The sequence below is a fragment of the Miniopterus schreibersii genome, assembly GCF_964146895.1.
Source record: "Miniopterus schreibersii genome assembly, chromosome: 5".
Lineage (NCBI taxonomy): Eukaryota > Metazoa > Chordata > Mammalia > Chiroptera > Miniopteridae > Miniopterus > Miniopterus schreibersii.
Window position 1 is genome coordinate 58,236,967 of NC_138106.1, and position 24,116 is coordinate 58,261,082.

The 24,116-nt window shown below is 36.7% G+C and overlaps 1 protein-coding gene across 1 annotated transcript in view; it reads right to left on the reverse strand.

Moving 5' to 3' along the window:
• Positions 1-2,906: 2,906 nt before the first annotated feature.
• The window catches only part of TRAT1 (T cell receptor associated transmembrane adaptor 1), a 33,545-nt gene continuing 12,335 nt past the window's right edge, over positions 2,907-24,116 (reverse strand). The window contains exons 3-6 of the mRNA XM_081138649.1: positions 14,796-14,832; positions 10,238-10,299; positions 7,883-7,968; positions 2,907-3,486 (exon numbers count right to left, since the gene is read on the reverse strand). Coding sequence (XP_080994775.1) covers positions 3,229-3,486; positions 7,883-7,968; positions 10,238-10,299; positions 14,796-14,832 — 443 coding nt within the window. The 3' untranslated portion in view covers positions 2,907-3,228. The remainder of the gene's footprint in view (positions 3,487-7,882; positions 7,969-10,237; positions 10,300-14,795; positions 14,833-24,116) is intronic.

Consider the following 24,116-nt stretch of genomic DNA (forward strand, 5'->3'; position numbering starts at 1 on the left):
TAGATTCTACAGGTATTCAAAGGCTAATATGGAAATATTTTGAACAACTTTATGCCAGTAAACTTAACAACATAGATGAGAGGGACAAATTCTTTGAAAGACACAAACTACTAAAGTCCACTCTACAGGAAATAGATAACTTGAATAGCCTTACGTCTATAGTAGAATTTGAATTTGCAGTTAAAAGTCTTCCCAGTTATCAGTCATTAGGTATATTTGATGCATAAAACTCAAAATGTTATTGAGTGGAATTCAAAGGGTATAAAACAGAAGCAAAAGTTTAAATATCTTTGGGAGCAAGGTAAATAATGTAAATGAATGTTGAAAATAGTTATAGGAAAAAATAACTGCCAAAAATACAATCAAACTTTATTTTCACTGAACCATGGTGCATAGATATAGAAATGTAACATAATATAAACATATGACAGCAAAGACTTTATTTTAATTTGAAAGTAAAACTTAAAGTCAATATGTAATTGTTAATTAATAATTTTATTTCTTGTGGTGTTTTGGCTTTTCTCTGGAATCAGAAACCTGATTCCTTTTCTTCCACCCTCAGGTATCACTATATTTTGCGTTTCCTACGACATTGTGGGCAACTTCAAATTTTTCATTTTAAATTATTTAATTTTATACATGTTCATAATGAAAATAATTGTTGACAGAAGTAGGTACTTCCAAGTACGGATGGAATTCTCACACAACCACGTAGTCGTCCTTCCTCTTTTTACAGAGATGACTCCTTCTCTTCCCTCAGTTCTCCGACTCAAAATTTCTTCTTCAGAGATGCCTTTTCGCCATTATTATTCCTCAACCTTCTGTTTTCTTCATAGTCTTTTTTAGTGCTAATAGCTACACATTTCTGTCGTTAACCTGCTGCTCGTCGTTTCTGCGAGCCTGTGAGTTCCACGGGACAGGGAGCCTGTTTCCCCGCCGCTGCGCCAGGCTCTGATCCACGCTGAGCTGCAGGGGGAGCTCCAGAAAGACCCGCAGCAGCCTGAATAAAACCCACCGCGCTCTGGGCAGAGGCAGGGCTGGCCGCGGCCTGCGCAGGCTTCCTGGGCAGTGATAACAGGAATGTTTTAAAAACTATCTTCTGGGAGGGATGATTAGGAACACTTATCAGGATTGAAACTGAACACATACTTTGACCAAACTCTGGACCTTTCAGTAATGTGGTCTATAGAGACTCCCAATATGCACACCTTTTGAGGCAGCAATTCCTTTCCTGCTAGGCAAGAAGTCAGACAAGTACCCAAACGTACGGGGAGATGAATTCTCATCACATTGTTATTTGTAAAAGCAAAAAACAGAAGTTGGAAATTAGCTAAGCGTACTTCAAAATTATTTAAATAAGTCCTGATGTAGTCATCAATGAGATGCTATGCAAGCACTAAATTATAATACAGGGTGGGACAAAAGTAGGTTTACAGTTACTCGTATGAAAAAATACAATAATAAATAATAATACAAGAATAAACTCTATGCTTCACCTACAATTGTAACCTACTTTTGCCCCACCCTGTATATAATTGTATTTAGTTATAGTTAAAAATCACAGGGAAAATAAATCCATAATAAATTGTTAAGTGAAAAAAGTTTAACACATAAACAGTAATCTCTCCTTTTTTTATTAAAAAATCAAAAACAATTGACATATGTATGTTGGCATGCCCAGAAAAATATTTAGAAGGATATATAGGAAGTTTGCTCATAGTGATTATTTTTGGCTAGTGGAATTTCTCAATTCCTTTTGAAACTTGTTTATTGTTACAAGAAGCATGCATTTATTTTATAGTATTTTTTAAAACTAATAAATATATTTCTATTTGGAAAAAAATACGTTTTAAGAACAGTATCCCACTTCTCTTAGGAATATATTTAACTGTCTCACATGTATTTCAATCAGAAATTTCTTCCACCTTATTATAATCCAGTGATTTTACGTCTGGGAATATATCCGAAGAAACCTGAAACATTGATTTGAAAGTATACATGCACTCTTATATCCATTACAGCGTTATTTACAACAGCCAAAACTTGGAAGCAGCCCAAGTGCCCATCAGGAAATGAGTGGATAAAAAAAGCTGTGGGACATTTACACAATGGAATACTACTCAGCTGCAAAAAAGAAGGAAATCTTATCTTTTGCGACAGCATGGACAGACCTGGAGAGTATTATGCTAAGTGAAATAAGCCAGCCAGAGAAAGGCAAATACCATATGAATTCACTTATATGTGGAATCTAATGAACAAAATAAATAAACAAACAGAGTAGAAACAGACTGACAGCTATTAAAGGGGATGAGGGTTGGGAGAAAAGAGTAAAGAGATTAAGCAAAAAAAAAAAAAAAAAAAAAAAGCCTCATAGACACAACAGTATGGTGACTGCCAGAGGGAAAGCGGGGTGGGCGAGGTAGAAGAGGGTACAGGGGGATAAATGGTTGTGGAGGGAGACTTTGACTTGGGGTGGTGAACACACAATACAATATGCAGATGATATATTATAGAATTGTACACCTGAAATCTATATAATTTTATTAACCAGTGTTACCCCAATAAATTCAATAAAATAAAAAGAAATTAAAAAAAAAGAAATGTCTTCCAATTATAGGGTATTTCACCTTGGTTAGAAAAGAGAAATGTTTTAAGAAACTGACTTTTATTCTTCTTCCAGTGTATTCCAGAACACAATGCTTAAAATATTTTTTGGGCCCGGCCGGGCGTGGCTCAGCAGTTGAGCAGTTGACCTGGGATCCAGGCAATCAAGGTTCGATTCCCGGTCAGGGCACATGCCTGGGTTGTGGGCTCGATCAGTGACTCTCTCATCATTGATGTTTCTATCTCTCTCTGTCTCCTTTCCTCTCTCTGAAATCAATAAAGATATATTTAAAAAAATATATATATATATATTTGGTTTTATTTCACTGAGTATTAAGCATTGTTGTTGAAGTTGTGACATTGTCATCAAGCTCAACTTGCAAACTTGATTTTATTTTACATTTTACTATTAGACATTTTTAAAGTGAATTCAAATAACTAATTCAAATAACTAATTTTCATGACATTCCATTCAGTGTGCAAGAACATAAACTCATGATAAGAGCTAAATCACCATCTCACCAACCAGTGATCAGATCAACACCCTACCACACCATGCTGTGTCATAGAGGGATCTCGCTTTCTTTCACAATCTTCTTCAACAAGAGCCAAATCACAGTCCAGCTAGTTTACAGGTTCTGTCTTCCCACGAATCAATCCAAACAGTCTAACGGGATCATCATGAATGTTTTCCTCTGTTGCCTGGCTCTCCGGCGGGAAACTGTCCACCAGAGTCGTCTGCGAAACGCTGGCGTTCATTCCATGTAACAGTTCATCTTCATTCTTATCTGACATGTACGTATTTTGTTTCCTGGGCTTTCTGTACTTTCCCTCATAGTTGTGATTCAGTGAAGCATAAAACATCTGGGCTTCATCAATTGTCTAAAAAGAAAGGCATGTTAATTTTTCATGGCAGCCCATTCTTTGATGACCTCTGGGAATTTCTAAGTCATATGAAAAGCAAGAAGCTTGCAGTCTGGGCTTCAGCTACCTGATTTTGCCAAATTTATCAGAATGATGATAAAAAAACAATAGTCAACTCAAGATATTTTAGTGGAAAACAGTGTTTACATGAACTTTTGTGTGTTCAGTTTTATTTCTTTCTTAAATCAAAATTATATATATACATTTTAGATGGGCTCTTACCTGCCTTTACCTTAGGGAGCACTTGCCCTATGTTGTTCTTACCAGGTAACAATACTCCAATTTGTTAAACTGGGAACAAGCATAACAGGAAGGAATTTAACAAATCACAAGGTCTACGTTACAATTTAATAATTGGTCCTTTAATGGTATCCACTAAAGTCCCCAATTTGTCTACATTTTTGAAATTCAGAAGTATAAAAATGACAGTGTCCACTTATATGACTGGTATTTGGCAAGAATTACACTTCCCATCTTTCTCTGTTACTTTCCTCTTGCCTACCTATCCCTAGATCCCCTTTGAGCTCATTTTAGGTTGGCCTTCAAAACACTTATTTGCATCTAAGAGGGTCTGGTAGTCCTCTCCGGCCTAGAGCTGGGTCAGTACTAGACTAGGAAGAACCCGAGACTAGGGAAACTTGGGGAAGCAATAGGCTTAAAGGCAAGACCTTGAATTTGGTGCTGGAAAGCTGAGCATTGAATTCTGCCTCTGTAATGTACTAATCATAGGATCTTGGGCTGTTTTTAAAAACTATTCTGAGCCTCAATTTTCTCGCTTATAAATGGAGAGTACCTAAATCATAGTGTTATGAGTATAGAGATAATATATGTGGAAGCTGTAACCACTGTCTAAAAGTAAGGTGCAGGATTATAATTATTAGAATTTATAGGCTAAAACTTTAGAACAGCCATTGAATAAACAAAAAAAATCCATATTATGGATTTACCTTTAAAGTTAGCCAAAATTGTAGCAACTTGTGAGGGCAGGGGAAGGAAGCAACATTTGGATTAAATGAACTCCTAATGAATCAGTAAGCATCGCCCTATTGCACTCATTTTCATGCTAAGAGTTAAATGTGTGATAGTTGCTACCAGGCAGCAGAGATAGTTCTATTTGCAACTTCTCTGGTATTTTTGCCTGACTTTTTATTCCTAAAATAATCTTTTCTGGAAAATTACAATAGCTGCCTAACTGATATCCTTGCTCTAGACTCTTCCCTCTGCCATTTAGCTTTTATACTATATATTCAAATTATCTTCCTAAGGCACAACTTTCATATTTTCACCATTCAGCCTCCAAAATTTTGACCTATAGACTAAAGTCTGAATTTCATATCCTGACATTCAAGGTTTTCCATGCTTGATACTACTCTGCTGCATACACTCAGTATTTCAGGCAAACTGGACAATTCTTCATTTTCCTTTGGGAAATTCCTTTCCCTTACCTGGGCCTGGATTACAGTGCTGTACCACAAGCCCAGCACAGGACTGAGCATGTGGCCTAGGCTGGAACCAATCACACTATCTATGCCCCTGGCAACAGAAGTTGGCCCAAGAATAGATGACATGTGGTTTCAGCAGAACCAATTATATGGCATGTTTGGAATTGATGTACTGATGCAGGAATAGAAAACATGCTGTTTCCTGGAGTTGGGAGGAAGAAAATCGGGGTCTCCCAGGGGCTTGCCAAGCCTCAATGGAAGAGCCTGTGGTAACAGAAGAGAATGAAGTCAGTAACAGAGGGAAGCAGAGAGGGAGGAGACAGGAAGAGAGCCCTCATATTCAGTGATCTCAAAAACAAAATACCCCTTACAACTCCCTGTCATGTGAGCCAGTGTTTTTCCTCTTATGCTAAAGAGGTTTAGATTGTGTTCCTGTACTGATAACTTAAAGATTCCCAATAATGTATACCTGGTCAACAATTGGCCAACTTGATCTAGTGCTGCAGAGTTCAGCAACGGTGATCCTGAGAAAGAACCACAAACTGTACGTGGCACAGTCACTTGTGCCTTACAGAGTGTTATTTCAGTTGAGTGCATGGGTGGAAAATATACAGCCAGAGGTAAACGAATGTGTATCTATGGAAAGAAATGGAAACAGTAGAGGAAAGTAAGAATTAGTTTAGGAATTAGAGAGATAAGCAAGTTGAAGTCAAGTTTTGCTGTTTTGTTTTTAAAAATATTGGGGTGATTTGTGCATATTGGTGAGTAAATAGTAATATTTAGTTTTCAAAAAGTGAGAAATGGAGACACATAATTTAATGTGCAAGATCTTGAAAGACACAGGAGAAATGGTCAAGAGCATAAGTAGTAGCATTAGCTTTGGAAAGGAGAGAGGGTGCTTCTGACACAGGGAAAGGAGAGATTGATGCAAGATTTTGACATGAAGATAAGAGAGAGGAGCAAGTGCACACTTGTTTCCCTCAGATTTTTTAGGATATGAGAATTCTTGTGGACTCATTTTATTATTGGGTTTCCTGATAAACTCTTCTTAGTTAATAGAAGATTGAGATACTGAAATTACAAGTTCTGAACAGTACACATGATTTTCAAGGGGTAAGAAACTTATTTCCATTTTTTCAACAGTCACTTCATCCGTCAAACTTTATGCATATCATAGATTCCTTATACTTTTGTAATTGATTATAGTAACAAAGTACATATTGTGGTAACAAACTTGGCAGTGTTTTGATGATAATCATCATTCTAATAAAATGGAATTGAGTAAATATAAAGAAATTACTTCTAATTCATGAAACTAAATTTGTGAGAAGGGTGTAATAGAATAAAAGCTAATCTCCTTAGAATATCTTTAATCATATAATTTATAAAACAACAGACTTTTAAAGACATTTTAAGGCTCTGCACAATTTTGACTTTAGTAAAAAGCAGATGTAGCTCAAACAAAGAAGGCTTGTTCAATTCATATCTATTAAATAGCAATTTCTATTCCAAATTCTGGTTTTTTTACAGCTAAGGTGCTGTGAATCTCTACATTTCAGGTGGCCTGGTTATGTTTTAACCTTCTTTTAGAGGTTTTCTTTTTGTTAGCATGGATTTAGCAGGTCATATTATAACATGCAGTTTTTCATAGCTTCTATCTAAAAATACATTTTACAATTAATTGAATATTAGATGACAGATTTGACCATCAGAGGGCGACTATACATTTGCTTAAACCTTACCACATCTTGCTTTCTTAATAAAAATTTCAAGAATTTTTGACTGTGTAGGGAGCTCATATAAAGAAAAACAGAAAAATTCTACTTTATTGGGAAGTTTCCAAGATGTGACCCATCTTAGGAAGGAGGATATTTTCTGTTAGGAGAGACTAAGTTTAGATTCTGTCTCCCCACCTAGTACCTGAGTGCTCTCGGGCAAGTTTTTCATCATTTTCAAGACTGTCAAATGGGAATAATAATGCTGCCTCCTCATAGGAATCTAAGAAGATAATGCATATAAAGCACATAATACAAGCCTGACACATCACAACTGCATAGGAAATACTGGCCCTATGGCTGCTTCTAGACAGTAGCAAGAGTGCACATCATTGAAGAAACAAGATCTGGGAAGAGAAGGAATAAAAGTTGTTTTAACTGAAATTTATACTTCAGTAGCATGTAAATGGCTTTTGAGGAAGTCAGTGCTCTGTCTGAGGAGGCTGAGCTGACTGTGGTAGGAAAAGGAGAAGCTCTACATTTCTTCTTAGGTTTTTATACATTCTGCTTAAGCTCTTGCCCTGCCTATCCCTAATTAAGCTGTGTGTAAATAAATCTCTTGCTGTAAGACCAAAGTCATTGGAATTGTATTAAAGTTTACACTCATTTGTCTTGTGAAATAGAAGTGTAGTCTTTTATATCTGGCTAATTTACCTTTTAACCAAAGGCCCGTCTCTCTCTCTCCCTCTCCCTCTCTCTCTCCCTCTCTCTCTCTTTCTCTCTCCCTCTCCCCCCTCCTTCTCTTTCTCTCTCCCCCCTCTCCATAAATTCCTAACACCTAGGCCTTGCGAGCCTTATCTGTGTGCCAACTTTCATATTTATCTCTGTGGCACACACAATTCTTTTCAATCTAAAAGTAAAAGCTTAAATTGACTATTTAGGAAGAGAATTCACTTTCCATTCAAATCTGTTGCCTTTGAATTGTACATAATTTGGACTCTGAATGTGGGTCTGAGTAGCGTTTACTTGCCTTTGAGTTTTCCTTTAGACCTCAGGTCCTAGAACTTGACACATTCACCGCAAAATTTCTATCACCTGCTCTAGTTGTGCATCAAGAATGCGCTCCCTCTCTGCTCTTGAAACCTGCAGCTGTGCTGCGATCTAGACGAGACCCTTGATGGAGAAAACAAAACTCACCTGCGCCGGTGGGGCAGCTTGCCGTTCATTCACGGACCTCTCTGGTCGGGCTTTCATTTGTTCATAGCAATTTTCATCCATTGGTTCTTGGGAGTTGAAAATATTATGATTGACAATGGAAAAACAAATTATGCTGGAACAAGTAAAAAATATGACCCAAACAACATTTAGCTGTAAATGAGAAACCCCCAAGAATCATTTAACTTGTCTTTTTCATGAAGGTGGAAAGAGGTAAGAAAGTGCTAACTTTTCTCTGCAGGTCAGATAGTGAAGTCTTTTGCCCCATAGCATTAACAATAAGACAAAAGGATGTCACTTGGGGTAACGACTAGATCATAGTCCTTTTTTTAAATACCATTATAGGCCATGACAGTCTCAAACTACCATTTAGATGTTATAGAGATCCCATGAGCTAAATTTTGGGCTGTGTTCTCTTCAGTTTGATTGCAAATGATGTATGGTGGCATACGCACAGCACACCTGCATTGATGACTACAATTTGGTGATTTTCTCCATAAGTAAGAAGTTTTACTCAGAGGCATTCTGAACCCTACATCCTACTTTTGAAAAATAGAATTTAGGTTATCATTTTTGTTCCATAAATCAGTGACAGGACAGTGCAGCCAGGCTGTTCTGAAGGCAGGCTGTCTAAGGCTGACTCTAATACTTGGAGTTTTTGTGCAGTATCACCAGCCAGCAGGCCTGTACTCATTTCACCCCATGGGGACAAGCTACCTGGGTTGCAGTTTCAATCCTGGGCTCATGTGGGAGGCAACCAATCTATGTGTCTCACTTGCATGGATGTTTCTCTCTCTCAGTCTCTCTCTCTCAAACTCTCTCTCTCTCTTCCTCCTCTGCCTCCTTCCCTCCCTCCCACTCTCTCTAAAAAGAAATGGAAAAAATATCCTCAGGTTAGGATTTTAAAAAATTTAAATAAATAAATAAGTAAACAAATAAATTAAATGCAGAGGAAAGAGAGTTAGTGACTGGTAGAATGGCCAGTAACATGTGAACTGCCCCAATTTGACCCCATAGAAAAAAAGATATATTTATTATAATACAAGGTACCTCATAATTATGCAGCCCTTTCTGAAAGCAACACTAAAGAAAGGGTCCATAGAGTGATATTTCTCAAAGCATATAGTTCATGGAAAACATGCATTAGAATCACCTGGAAGGTGTGTTAAATAGCAGATTCCTGGGCCCTATCCTGGACCTCCTACATCAGAACCTGTGGGGGTAACCCTGTGCTCACTTAGATATGGAAATTAGAGATATGGTGGCTTCAAGCAACCAGAATACATAATAAATGAAGTCCTCAAATCTAATAGGGGACCACCACAATCCTGCAAGGTGAAACAGGGGGGGAAATTCATTTTAATAGTTCATTACTGAAAAACAGTTCCTAATCCTCAGATTGCAGAGATCAGAAGGCACGTTACAATGGAGGAAAGACAACAATGATATAAGCTCTTGAATCCTATAAAACTCTCACATTTCTAACTTTAGGAGAATTCCACGCTATTTTGATATACAGAGATCCATATCAATTTAGTCCATTCTTGGACATCTCTGTGCTCGAGACTCAGAGACCCACAGGAGTGAAGCCCAATTCTCTTGTCATGAATTAAGTGAATTGCTTGCAGGGCAAGGATGGGCTTAATGCTCACATCACCCTCCTGCCTCCTCTCATCAGAGAGCTGGGACCAGATCACAGGTGTCTGTTTTGAGGAATATAGAGTGTTTTGTTTTGGAGCGGTTGGGATGTTTCAAATAATAAGGGATGTCGGGAATTGATGAGTACCTGTCACATACGAACAAAAATATATAACCCACTCAGTGATGATTTAGCTCTTCTCTTTCCCTACTTGCCATGAAAATAGCCCCAGGTTCTCTACTTACAAAGAACAAGTTAACATAAGGGAAACCAGAAAACGTATTTATTATTCCAGATATTTCACTGTAGTTTTGCTTTTGTATGCTGTGCATAAAGTACTGTTTCCCTGGGTGGGCCACTTTCTGTTCTAGAAATAGTATTCGTAGAATTTTGTGTGTCAGAATTCACAGTAATAGGCTCTTCCTGTGTTCTCATCACTACTAGACTGAAATGGAGAGCACATAGAAAACAGGATGTTAATTTACAACAAATGTTGAGATAAAATTTATAAAGTGTGGCTTTGGGAATACATAGTAAATGATATGCTAAACATTCTTGAATTTATGGTTATCATTGGGATATTTAAATGTGATTGTGACAAAAAATAAGCCAACTCAAATTCTTTGTGGAATTAAGTGTGTGGGGGGGATGAGTATTAATTTATAAGTAAATTAATTTCTGAAAAAATTAAAACTTACCTGGAACCACATTATCTAAGTTACCATAAATTGGTGTGTCTTCAATATAATAGTCATCCTCCCTATAAGAAGGAAAAATAATTTATTTTATTAGAATCCATTTTCCACATAGTTCTTAACTAATTCCTCAGTTAAATTCGATGCTGGGTAAACTATTGTTCTTGTTCAGCCTTGGCCAACCAAGGTCGACACGTTTATGGGTGAGTGAGTGAATGCGGGAGTGCAAGCAAGCCTGCATCCGTGGGTTGTATCCATTTGAAAAGTTAATTTTGGGGGCCTTCTTTCAGGGAATAATGATAACAGGTACTTATTTAGCACTTACTGTTGTCAGATGCTACTGGAAGAGTATTTTATATATTCATGTATTTAACCCTTACAACAATTGGAAAAATAGGCACTACAACATCCCTATTTTAAGGTAAGGAATCTAAGGCACAGAGAGGTCATAGATTTGCTGAAGGTCATAAGAGTAGTAAGTGGCAGAGCTGGGATTAGAACCTTGATTACCTGTGTTCTTAACTATACATTGTACCGCCTGCTTATTTGCCCAGACTTTCACTCTGAGCAATCCCCTAAAACTATATTTACTAAGTAAATATTCATTGACAAGGATGTTTAAAAAATAAAAGGCCAAAGAAATATTGGCAGATTCAATGAAATGATTGATTACCTATTACATCCAGGCGCTATGCTGTTACATACATTATATCAAAGACCCAGAGAAATTCTGCCAAAATACTATTATCAGTCCCCACTTTACAGATGAGAAGTCTGAGGTCAGAAAGATTAATGTATTTTCCCTAGCGTTATGTGTGATGTCAGCAATAACCACCAGTTATGAAAGCTTTTCTTTACGCTGGTGCTCACTGAACCCTCAGATGCATTTTGTTTTTATCCCCACTGTGCATACAAGGAATCTGCAGCTCATACAGGTAAATTGTTCAAAGACACACAGACAGTAGCTGGCAGTGCTGCTTTGATTCTAAAACCCTGAATCCTATTTGTTCTTGACGTTTGTTTAAGTTCCCTTACAGCCTCATCTGAGTAATACTATTAGGATTATAGCAGACATCCCACCATTGGCACCAGACAGTAAAGATGGCCCTGGTGACCAGCTTTCACAATAGCAGTCTGGGAACAGAGACCTATCAGGCAGTGAGAGTGACATTTCATAAAAGAGTAGCAACTGCTTTAACTTTGAGATTAGATATCACAGAGAGCTGGAGGGAATTGCATCTGGGGGAAAAAAAGAACCCTTATCTCAAGGCATAACACCTATATTACTCACTGTGCTTCTGAAAGAAGACAGAGTATATGTAAATAGCAAGTAGTTGTCCTTAAAAAATTACAGATCAAATGATACCTGGATAAAATGGTTTGAAAAGTCCAGATGCTGGCATGTATTTTGCTTATCTTATAACAAAGGAATTCATTCTTTCCATCGGTAATTCAATACAGCTTAATATTGGGGTATGGAGGAGACACTGCTCATGGTTTTCTCTGGCTATGCAGAGAATATAATAGCGAAAGGTGAAGAATTTTTAATAAGACAATCCATCTATTTTCCTAGTCCACACAGATAGCAGATACAATCTGCAAATGATAAATCATGTCCAAAAAATGAACATCATTTCATTCATTATGAATGAAAATAAGATGTGATTTATAATGCAGTGCCCTGTGTCTACAGACAGGTCTCCAAAGATTAATCATCTCAAATAAAAAAATATTCAGAAGCAGTTGCCTAACAAATTAAAAAAAAAAAATCTATGTATTTTCTTATCAATTCCAAATAGCTTCAGCCTATTGCAAATATCTAATAAACTTCAAGCACAAGTGTTTGGCAGTGTTTTATGTGGAAGATGAATTGCTATTGAAAGTAAATTATATCCTAGAGGCCTGTGCACCTCTGAGTTTTGGTCAGATCAGACTGTCCATTGTTCAGAACATGTCTGAAATAGTCCCCTAACCAATAAGCATATACCATGACATTTCATAAAATTTAATGACATTCTAAAATTTAAAATTGTCTTTTACTAGGGCCCAAATTTTCTATTTTCACATGTATTTTCTCTAGTTTACATTTTAAAATTGTTAAGTCCTTTCAGAAAAACATCTCAATACTTTATTATTTAAGTAGATTAAATAAATTCAACTTTTAAAAAATATCATTACTTCTTCCTGACTGACCTTGGGCATAAATTCTCTGAGTGTAACTTTCTTATTTATAAATCAAGAATATTAAACTATTTAATACCCATTGTTCTGTTCAGTTCTATAATTCTATGATATAAATGTAGGGTTCCAATATTCAAATAAAAATGAAAGATATTTCTACCAAACTAAATCAAGCTATTTTAAGAGGCTGGAAAGTTGTCAGATTGAGGAACGAGCAAGCTGAGGGGTCTATCAGAGCTGGTTTGGGTGTTAACTTGATTGCTTCATAGATATTTCTTTGTTTAGGCAGATATATGTTTGGGCTCCATGAGGGTATAAATGTTATTTAAAGCCATGGGTCATTTTGGCTCCCAAAGTACATAATCAGATATAGACAAGTTGTGAAGTATATTCATAAATGTGTGTGAATTAACATGCCAACCACTTTTTATAGATAAAATATGCATTGCATAATCAAATTTTGCCTAAGTGGAGATTCATTACAATAGATTATTAAATCCTTGAGGGAATCTGCATCTTTCCAACTTTGTGTGCCTATTGTCTAGCAAAGTTCTTATTTGTTCAATGAACGTTATTAAATGAATGAATGGGGTGAGAAGAGATTAACCAAAGAATTTATATGCATGTATGCATGGCCCTTAGATATAGACAATAGTGCCATGAAGGCCTGGGGAGGGGGCAGGAGCAGGGTGGAGGAGGTCAATAGGGGAAAAAGGGTGGGCATCTGTAATACTTTCAAATATAAAGATATATTAGATAAAGATGATGATAGATAGATAGATAGATAGATAGATAGATAGATAGATAGATAGATAGATGATAGATGATAGATAGATAGATAGATAGATAGATAGATAGATGATAGATGATAGATAGATAGATAGATAGATAGATAGATAGATAGATAGATAGATAGATGATAGATAGATAGATAGATAGATAGATAGATAGATAGATAGATAGATAGATGATAGATGATAGATAGATGATAGATAGATGATAGATAGATGATAGATGATGATAGATAGATAGATGATAGATGATAGATAGATAGATAGATAGATAGATGATAGATAGATAGATAGATAGATAGATAGATAGATAGATAGATAGACAGATAGATAGATGATAAAAGAACCAGCCTCTTTTCTGCATTTGCCGTGCAGCTAAGAGCCTGCTTACTTTTAGATGGGTATTTTACCAAGTTCCCCTTTTGACTTACCATCTTCATCTACAAACTACCAACCCAGTATTTAGCAAAATGTTCAAATTGAAAGACTTTCTATCATATTGCATCTTAATTGTTCTTCAAATGACAAGTATCAAATCAATCCTCAGATTAATTTATACATAGCTATGTAAGATTTTCTTTGTTACATTGTTACAACCAAGTCAGCAAATTACTCTCCATTTGAGCGAATGACTTGAAAATTTCCTCATGTATAGAATCCAAGGTTAAGAGTACTCATAAAAATGAGTGTGTGTGTGTGTGTGTGTGAATCTGCCTGCAGCATAGATCCTGAATCTGCCAGAGACATTTCCACAGGAAGAAAAAGAAAAAAAAGACCTTTTAGAGGTCAACAGAAAGCTTATATAATATTCTACCTAGTGAGAAAGCTGTGTTTTTGAAAGACCTTTCAGCCTTTCCTTCTACCATTTCAGAAAGGACTCAAGGAAATTCTTTACATTTAGATTTTTTTTAATCCCCAAAGAGAAAGCTCCAATCTAATGACACATTTGGGTCAGAATATACTAAGAAAATGAAACTTCTTTACTATAACTCACACCATAAACCTTTTATATATAAAAAAAGTATTATACTATACAATTTCCCTGCAACTAGCTCAAAAAGTATGAAAGAGAGTAAGTTATAACTGCATATTATTTTAGAGTTGATTGAGCACACTTTTCTAGTGATTGACATTATCCTTAAAAACAGCATACCAAGAAGCATCCTAGTCAATGTTTGTGTGTAAACATACCTTAAATTTTATTAGGTATTGCCAGATTTCTTTTTACCCTGGATTCTTAAGGCCTACAAAATTTTATACATAATTAGATTGCATTCTTGCAATCTGCTCTGAATTATAACCTAGGATATTTCCTCTTGAAATTGATGATAATTCTGTAGATAAGAGTTTAGAATCCCATTTCGTTCTTTATCCAGCTCTATTATTGACTCAGGATGTGTAAGTAACTAGGGCAGATAGTAATGCTATAGCTTTTAATTTTCAGATGGGAGTAAAAGTAATTAAAACTCACTTTAAATTTTATTGTTAACCCAAATACAATATCCTTGAGCCAGACCTACAAGCAATATAGCACTTGTTACTTTCCCTTATTAATTAGGAATCACAATACATAACTCATTTCTACATACCTAGTAATGTAGTCCTCAGAGTACCTGTATATTTTACCTGAAAGATATTCAAAACAAACAAATTAAAATACATTTGTTATATCTTCTAAAGAGGGTTGTGAGGGGAGCTTAGCATCAATGTCAGCTAATGTCTTTAATTAAACCATTTGGCCACCACTGTTTGAAATAGAGATAAAGAGCATGTCTGATTTGGGCCAATCACAGTCCATATTCTCTCTTACTAATTTGTAATCAAAACACGGTGCAGCAGAAAAAAGGAAATGTTAAAATAAAAATTAGAGCAGAATTGAATGAAATCGAATAAAAAGACTACACAAAACATTAATACAAAAAGAGCTGGTTCTTTTAAAAGATTAATAAAGTTGACCCCTGGCTAGACTCACTAAGGAAAAAAGAAAATACTCATACAAACAAAATCAGAAGTAAAACAGGAGAAGTTCCCAGAGACATCACAGATATACAAAGAATTATACTGGAATACTATGAAAGACTACATGCCACTAAACTGAATAACCTAGAAAAAATGGATAAGTTGCTAGAAATATATGACCTCCTAGACTGAATCATGAATAATTGGAAAATCTAAATAGACTGATCAACAGTGAGGAAATTGAAACAGCCATCAAAAACCTCCCAAAAAATAAAAGTCCAGGCCTAGATGGCTTCACTGGTGAATTCTACCAGACATAAGAAAAAGATTTGATACCCATCCTCCTTAAACTCTTTCAGAAATTTGAAGAAGAGGAGCTACTTCCTAACAGATGTTATGAGGCCAACATAACCCTGAAACCAAAACCTGGCAAGAATAACATTAAAAAAAAACCCTACAGATCAATGTCTCTGATGAATACAGATGCAAATCAAATACAACAATACATTAAAAAAAATAATACATCACGCCCGGCCAGGTGTGGCTCAGCAGTTGAGCATTGATCTAGGCTCCAAGAGATTACAGTTCGATTCTCCGTCAGGGCACATGCCCAGGTTGCGGGCTCAGTTCCCAGTTGGGGGCGTGCAGGAGGCAGCCGATCAATTATTCTCTTATCATTGATGTTTCTCTCTCTCTCTCTCTTTCTCTCTCTCTCTCCCCCTTCCTCTCTCTAAAATCAATAAAGATATATTTAAAAATAATAATAACAATACATTACGATCAAGTGAATTCCAGGGCTGCAAAGATGACTCAGCATACACAAATCTATCAATGTAATACACACATTAACAAAAGAAAGGGTAATAATCATACGATCTTATCAACAGATTCAGAAAAAACATTTGATAAGATACAACATCCATTTATGTTGAAAATACTCAATAATATGGGTATAGAAGGAAAGGATCTACACATAATTGAGGCCACATATGACAAACCCTCACCTAAAATCATATTCAATGGTGAAAAACTGAAAGCTTTTCCTTTAAAATCAGAACAAGACAAGGATGCCCACTCTCACCACTCTTATTCAGCATAGTTCTGGAAGTCCTAGCCAGACCAATCAAGCAAAAGAAAGAAATAAAAGGCATCCAAATAGGGAAGGAAGAAGTAAAAATGTCACTAGATGACATGATTCTATATATGGAAAACCCTAAAGACTCAACCAAAAAACTATTAGAAACTATAAACAAATGCAGTACAGTTGCAGGATACAAAGTCAATGTACAAAAATCTACTACTTTCCTATTTATTAACAATGAAACTTCAGAAAAAAGACATGAAAACAACAATTCGTTTTGCAATTGCAACAAAAAGAATAAAATACCTAGGAATAAGCTTAACAAAGGATGTAAAGGACTTAAATACTGAAAAATACAAAGCATTATTAAAAGAGATTGAAAAAGACAAAATTAAATGTAAAGATATTTCATGTTCATGGATTGGAAAAATCAACATAATTAAAATGGCCAAAGCAATAGTATTCAGACTTAATGCAATCCTCATCAAAATCCCAATGTCATTTTTTAAAGAAATAGAATAAAAAAATAATCAGATTTGTATGGAACCACAAAAGACCTCAAAAAGCCAAAGCAATCCTGAGAAAAAAGAACAAAGTCGGAGGTATCACACTACCTGACTTCAAATTAAACTACAGATATATGGTAATCAAAATAGCATGGTACTGGCAGAAAAACAGACACACAGACCAACGGAACAGAATTAAGAGCTCAGAAATAAAAGCACATGTACATGGGCAAATAATTTTTGTCAAAGGAGCCAAAAACACACAATGAAGAAAGAAAAGCTTCTTCAATAAATGGTGCTGGGAAAATTGGAAAGCCACATGCAAAAGAATTATACTAGATTACAGTTTGTCCCCAGGTACAAAAATTAATTCAAAATGGATTAAAGACCTAACTATAAGATCTGAAGTAATAAATTACATAGAGGAAAACATAGGTACTAAACTTACAGACTGTGGTTGTAAAGAACATTTTATGAATCTGACCCCAAAGACAAGAGAAGTAAAGGCAAAAATAAATGAATGGGACTGTATCAAATTAAAAAGCTTCTGCAGAGCAAAAGAAACCAACAACAAAACAAAAAGACTACCAAAAAAATGAGAGATGATATTTGCAAACAACACCTATGAAAAAGGGTTAATATCCAAAATATATAAAGAACTCATACAACTAAACACCAAACAAAAAAATCCAATTAAAAAATCGGCAGAGGACCTGAACAGACACCTCTCCCAAGACATAAAAATGGCCAACAGATATATGAAAAAATATTCAACTTCACTAGCTATTAAGAAAATGCAAATAAAAACTACAATGAGATACCACCTCACACCTACTAGAATGACTACTACCAACAAGACAGGTAATAGCAAGTATTGGAGAGGTTGTGGAGAAAAGGGGACCATTATTCAGAGATGGTGGGAATGTAAACTGGTACAGCCACTATGGAAAACAGTATGGTGGTTCCCCAAAAAGTTAAAAATAAAGTTACCATATGACCTATCAATTCCTCTTCTGGGTACGTATCCAAAAGCATTTATTCGCAAAGATATATGCACCCCCATGTTCATTGCAACATTATTCACGGTGGCCAAGACATGGAGACAAACAAAGTGTCCTTTGATAGTGGACTGGATAAAGAGATGTGGTACATGTATACTATTGAATACTACTTACCCATAAGAAAAGGTGAAATACTGTCACTTCTGACAATATGGGTGGACCTTGAGAATATTATGCTAAACGAAGTAAATCAGAAAAAACTAAAAGCCATATGATTTCACTCATATGTGGGATATAAAACTGAAACTCAGCCCGGTCAGGCGTGGCTCAGTGGTTGAGCGTCAACCTAGGATCCAGGCGATCAGGGTTCGATTCCCGGTCAGGGCACCTGCCCGGGTTGCGGGCTCCATCCCCAGTGGGGGGCGTGCAGGAGGCAGCCGATCAATGACTCTCTCATCATTGATGTTTCTATCTCTCTCTCTCCCTCTCCTTTCCTCTCTCTGAAATCAATAAAGATATATTAAAATAAATAAATAAAATAAAACTGAAACTCACAGACACAGGCAACAGCATGGTGGTTATAAGAGGGAAGTTGTTGGGGGGGTAGTAAAGGGTAAAGGGGGACAAATATATGGTGACAGAAGATGATGTGACTTTGGATGGTGGGCACACAATGCAATATACAGATCATGTATCATAGAAATGTACACTTGGAACTTTTATGATCTTATTAACCAAGTCATCCCAATACATTGAATAAAAAATAACAACAATAAAATGGCTTTTAGAAGAAGCAGTACTCTGACGGAGGATTGTAAAACCAGGAAAAAATTATGTGCCAGTTCTCAGAAAGTAACCCACTGTTGAACCTTGAAGGTGCTGGTTCAAAGGCAAATAAAAGAAATATTTTTATTTAAAATTAAATATGTGTTTTCAAAATTGAAAAAATAGTTTCAAGAATTTCTTTTTCTTTTTCTTTTTTTTAGTGAAAGGCATTAATAATGAATTATTGAGTGACATTAAAGCAAATTCAGAGTACGGTTTTAATAATTAAGATCAATGCAGTGGTATTATGCCCCTATACTGGATGGAGCATCGTCCATACACCAAAAGGTAGTGAGTTTGATTCCTGGTCCTAGGTTGCAGGTTAGATCCCCGTTCTGGGCATGGAGGGTGACCAACCGATGTTTTCTCTCACATTGATGTTTCCTTTCCTCTCTCCCTTTCTCTCTTTCTCTCTCTCTCTCTCCCCCTTTCTGAAATCAATAAACACAACCTTGAGTGAGGATTAAAAAAAATATATCAATATAATGAAGAAGTGTGTATTATCTGTTCATCAATAAATTTTTGTTGATGTTGAACTGGGTGAATAAATATGATATGATAATTATTGTATTTTGATTATATATTTAATCTAAAATTAAATAAAAGCCAAAATCCTGCAGAAGTTATTCCTATAAAAATGAAGCCCGGTGTTATCTGAGTCTCTCACAATGACTCAGACACAACAATAACCAGTGATCTTTCAGCTTTAACATATGAAAAGCACTGTGCGTTTCTAAGGAACCAGCACAAACATTTCCAAATCATTGAATGAATCTCCAAACTACAAAGATTATACTTAGGTAGATTTAAGTGCAACAAAGTTAGGTTATTCTCCGGAGAGGTCATTAGCTCTTGGAGAAACATTACCGGGACAACATTAAAATCACTACATTGGGGAATGAAATGGACACGTCACAGGTCAATGTGTGTGGAATGATTCTGTGAAGGACCAAATGCTGAAAGTTTTTGCAAAGCCAAGCAGCTGTGGGACCAAAATGGTGACTGTAGTCCATTGGGATGTATCCAAAATACTCTTTATCGAGCCCCCAGGAAATGCCCTCCCGTGAGCTGCATATAAAAGATGCAGATGTTTCCAACTACCTTCAGATTAGCCTTGTCAATATGAAAGCACGTAGGTCAGGGAGAAGCATCTGCTGTTGCACAAAACCACAGTTAATGGGAGCCCAACGCAATCAGAAGGCTTGAGAAACAATGTCAATGAGCATAAGAATAAAAACTAGTTAATAGATCAGAAAAATGTAAACTGGAAAATAGAAAGTATACGTTGAATTTTTTTGATATGACAGAAATGTTTATACTCAGGTCATCAATAATTATTCAGATTTGCCTAGAATTAAAGTACATCTACAAGAATAGCCTGATGTATCATGGAACAAACTCAGGGTGAGAAATCAGCAGACACTGGATTTAGGTAGCAGTTCTTCGATGAAGCTGCCATGTGACAACATGCAAATCACCTTAAAACTCTGATTCTCAGTTTATCCATCAGGAATAACAATGCGTGTGTCAGGCAAGCAGATGTAGAAGACAAGTAAAAAAATTTTTGTAAAAACATCACAGAAAATGACAAAGTTGGTTTTTAATATTATACATTCTAAATCTAAATCATATAACAAGCCACAATTTAATTGTGCTGATTTGAATTGGGAAGTTTTTCATTAAAATGGGTTAGTTGAAAACAACTGATATAATTAAGATGCTATTTTAAAGGTAAAATATTTATAAGTAAAGCTTGATTTAGAATGAAATAACCAAACCTCGCCTTCAGCAGGAGGGATTGTCACCATCTGAGTGTTAAATTGAAAAAAAAAAAAGATAAAAAATAAAGAATGTGAAAAGAAAAATAAAGAGTGGCATTGCTTAAATAGAATATGAAAAAACAGGTGTGGAGTAAAACTATTTCCCCGAACAAGCTAAAAGATCCTGCGGCTTTTCCAGTGGAGGTGGTTGGAGTATGAATGTTGGGCCCTGGAAAGCATGCTGACGGCATGTGTAAGAGAACAGCTCTCTGGGAAGGAAATGTAGTTGGTGTATAATCACCAGGGAAAAGCAAAGCAGAGCTTTAGACCAAAAAGCTTTTGTGGGAAAAAGGAAGTAGAAGCAATTAGGTAAAGGATACAAAACAATAATGTGATGCTAAGGTAAAAGGAAAGAAAACTAAAACAATGTGAAGAAGAAAAAAAAACAGGTAAAAAATGGTATATGGCAGGACCAGCTACATTGAAGAAGCCCCCGGGGGGGACTCAAAAGCAAAGTTGAAGGACAGCACTGCACTCCACGCGACTCTCCCGATTTAAATGTGCCCTCTGGAGCTGGATGCTCAGGACTTGAGTGGTTTTAGTTTTACAACACTTACTCTAAGAAGTAGGGTAGATGTGACCTCCTTCAGCAGGGGAGCAGCAATCAAAAGCCTCGAGGCTACAGCTAAGGAGAAAGGTCAGCGAGCTCAGGCTCCCGAAAAGGGCTCCCTCTGTCATGAGGGCTCGGAAGTTTCTTTACAAATAACTGGAATGACTTGAAAGCTACCGCATCATCACAGTGATAATCAGTAAGACAAAAAAGCAGTTTTTATTTTGCATAAAGCAGTTCCATTGGCAAGATTTTGTTAGAGAAGAGCTGGCTGAGTTTTCATAGGCCTCCCCTGTGATTCAGGTGCAAACACTTGGTTGTTTCGGGATCTTGGTTGAGAGGGTGTGAGCCAGCATTTGCTTTTGTGTTTTCCCCTTCGTAGTGTTCGCCCTTCCTCACCTCCCGTGTGCAATGCAGAGCAACAAGAAACAATAGCACGTGGCTGAAACTCTATAAGAAAAATAGTTTTGATACATCTTTAATGTAAAAATGTGCCATAATTTTCTAGTGAATAAGACTTTGCTGTATCTACTGATAGGACTTTGATGTATGAGCAAACTGTGCACTTGTTTATCCTTCTCAAAAAGAGAAAAAAGGCTGAATATAGATTTTTTTTTTGCTTTAAAAGAGGGGAAAAAATGAATGCAATCCCATCAGAGAAAAAGAAACAAACTTAATCCTCCTGAAGAACAGATTTGGACAAAATCACATAAAAATGAAAGATTTATTTTGCAGGGAAGAAAGAACTCCATTTCAAAGCTTCTACCTAGCACTGCTACAGAAAACCTCAAGGAGAGGCTTATCTTGTCTATCTGATTGAGCGTGTAGATATTATACTGCTGCTGGGATAGAGATTGTCTTTTGTAAACGATTTAATACACCAGCAGAACTTACTCACCCACTGTTTGCCAAGGTGGAGTCATATCTTGCAAGTTTCTTAACCACAAAAAATAACACAAAGATGCAAAAATAAGGTGGAAGGATTAGCTAAAGAACACATATGCATAGCCCATGGACACAGACTATAGTGTGGGGGGGGCCAAGGGAGCGGGCGGTGCAGGAGCTGGGTGGAGGCTGGCAAATGGGGGGCATCTGCAATAGTGTCAACAATAAAACAATTTAAATTAAAAAAAAGTACATGAGGCCAGATACATGAGCATGGCATTCCCAGACCAAGTGGCAGAAAAGCTGGCTGATGGGATGGAATCTCCTCTAGTCTGTCTGTCTAGCAGAAGCAAAGCAGGGAGGAATCAGCAAGAGGACTGGAGAGGAGTCAGTTGGCAGAGCTGAATCCCAAATCACCTGGAGCCTCTGGGTGCAAAGAAAGATAATTCTGTTTGCTCCTATGTAATAGAGAGGAAGGCAGCTACTACCTGATACTTGGGAAAAGATGTAGGGAGAAGCTGAGGAGGTTGGGGAGGGACAGCAGACAGAAAAAGGAGAGGGGGTGAGAATGAAGGGCATTCTTTCAGCATAAACAAACACTCCCCCAAGGCTCATCTTAGGTTTGCACGCTAACGACGGGCAGGACCAGGGCTGTGTGCACCACCTAAGGAGGACACGTTGCATCTCAAGTAAATAATTTGCAACAGGCTAATGTTTACAACCATTTCCATGAAAGCCTACAGAAAACTCTCTAAAATGAAACTATGCGACTAAAAGGAACACAACAGTTATTGCTAAAATCCAGGGGATTGTACAGGCGTGTTAAAGAGAGATGGGGACAAGAAGCGAGATGGGAGCTGGAGGGCCCTAGAGAGTGTAGGAATGGTGGGAGCAGAGAAGCCAGGGGAACTCATGTTCACTGAAATAACAGACATTAACATTAAATGGGATAACATGCAGCCATAGTAACTCCTTAAATGTTTGTGAACTGAGGAAAGGAAGCGCCGGGGCCACCAAGAATGGTGATACGGGGTGTATCCTGTCCAGGACTGACCTACTGAGTCCCTGCCACTGTGCTGACATACAGAAGTCCCCCCTTATCTGTGGTTTCAGTTACCCATGGTCAACCTTGGTTCAAATATATTAAATAGGAAACTCCAGAAATAAATACATACGTTTTAAACTGCGTGCTATTCTAAGTAGCACGATTAAATCTCGAGCTGTCCCGCTACGTCTCACCTGGGGTGGGAATCATCCCTTTGTCCAGCCCATCCACAATGCATACACTCCTTGCCCATTTCATTAGTCACTTAGTAGTCCTCTCGGTTATCAGATCGACTGTCATGGACTCACAGTGCTTGTGTTCAAGTAACCCTTATTTTATTGTAATTTTTCTCTTTCATTATTATTGTTGTTAATCCCTTATGGTGCTTAACATAAAAATTAAACATTATCATAGGTACATACATGTAAGAAAAAAACATAGTATATATAGGATTTGTTAACTATCCACTTCAGGTATCCACTGGGAGTCTTGGAATGTATCCCCCTGGATAAGGAGGACTACTGTATCTATATAATCCTCACGAGAACCCTACAGTCTAAATGATATTACATCAACTTGTAGATAGGAAACTGAAACTCAAAGAATTTACACTACTTGTATAAGATCTCCAAGGTAAATATTAAAAGCAGAGTTCTAATTCAATGTCAGATTAGCTTAAAAGTCATGATGTTAAAAGCTGAGGGAACTGAAACTGACTTTTAAAAATACATTAATGAATGTAATTTATTATTTCCAGTTTTTTAAAAATGTTATTTCCCTCTATACTGCTTTTACGCAATAGATTCATTTATGGTATGACAGAGGAGGTAAGGGTTTGTAAAATTGAAAAGAAAAAATAAATCTGAGCATATTAAAAGCCTGCTGCTATCTTTTAGCAGTGGTCAATTAACCATTATAAGCAAATGATTCCCCAAAGGAGTTTGTATGGTGGCAACATGGTATGGATATGGGTAAATGAATTTCAGTGTACAAACTATCAAAAATGAGTTTTGGGTCCAACCAGGCATAGCTCAGCAGTTGAGTATCGACATAAGATCCAGGAGATCGAAGTTGGATCCCAGTCAGGGCACATGCCTGGGCTGCGGGCTCGATCCCCAGCTGGGGGCATGCAGGAGGCAGCCGATCAATGACTCTCTCATCACTGATGTTTCTATCTCTCTCTCTCCCTCCATTCCTCTCTCTAAAATCAATAAAGATATATATGTATATATATATTT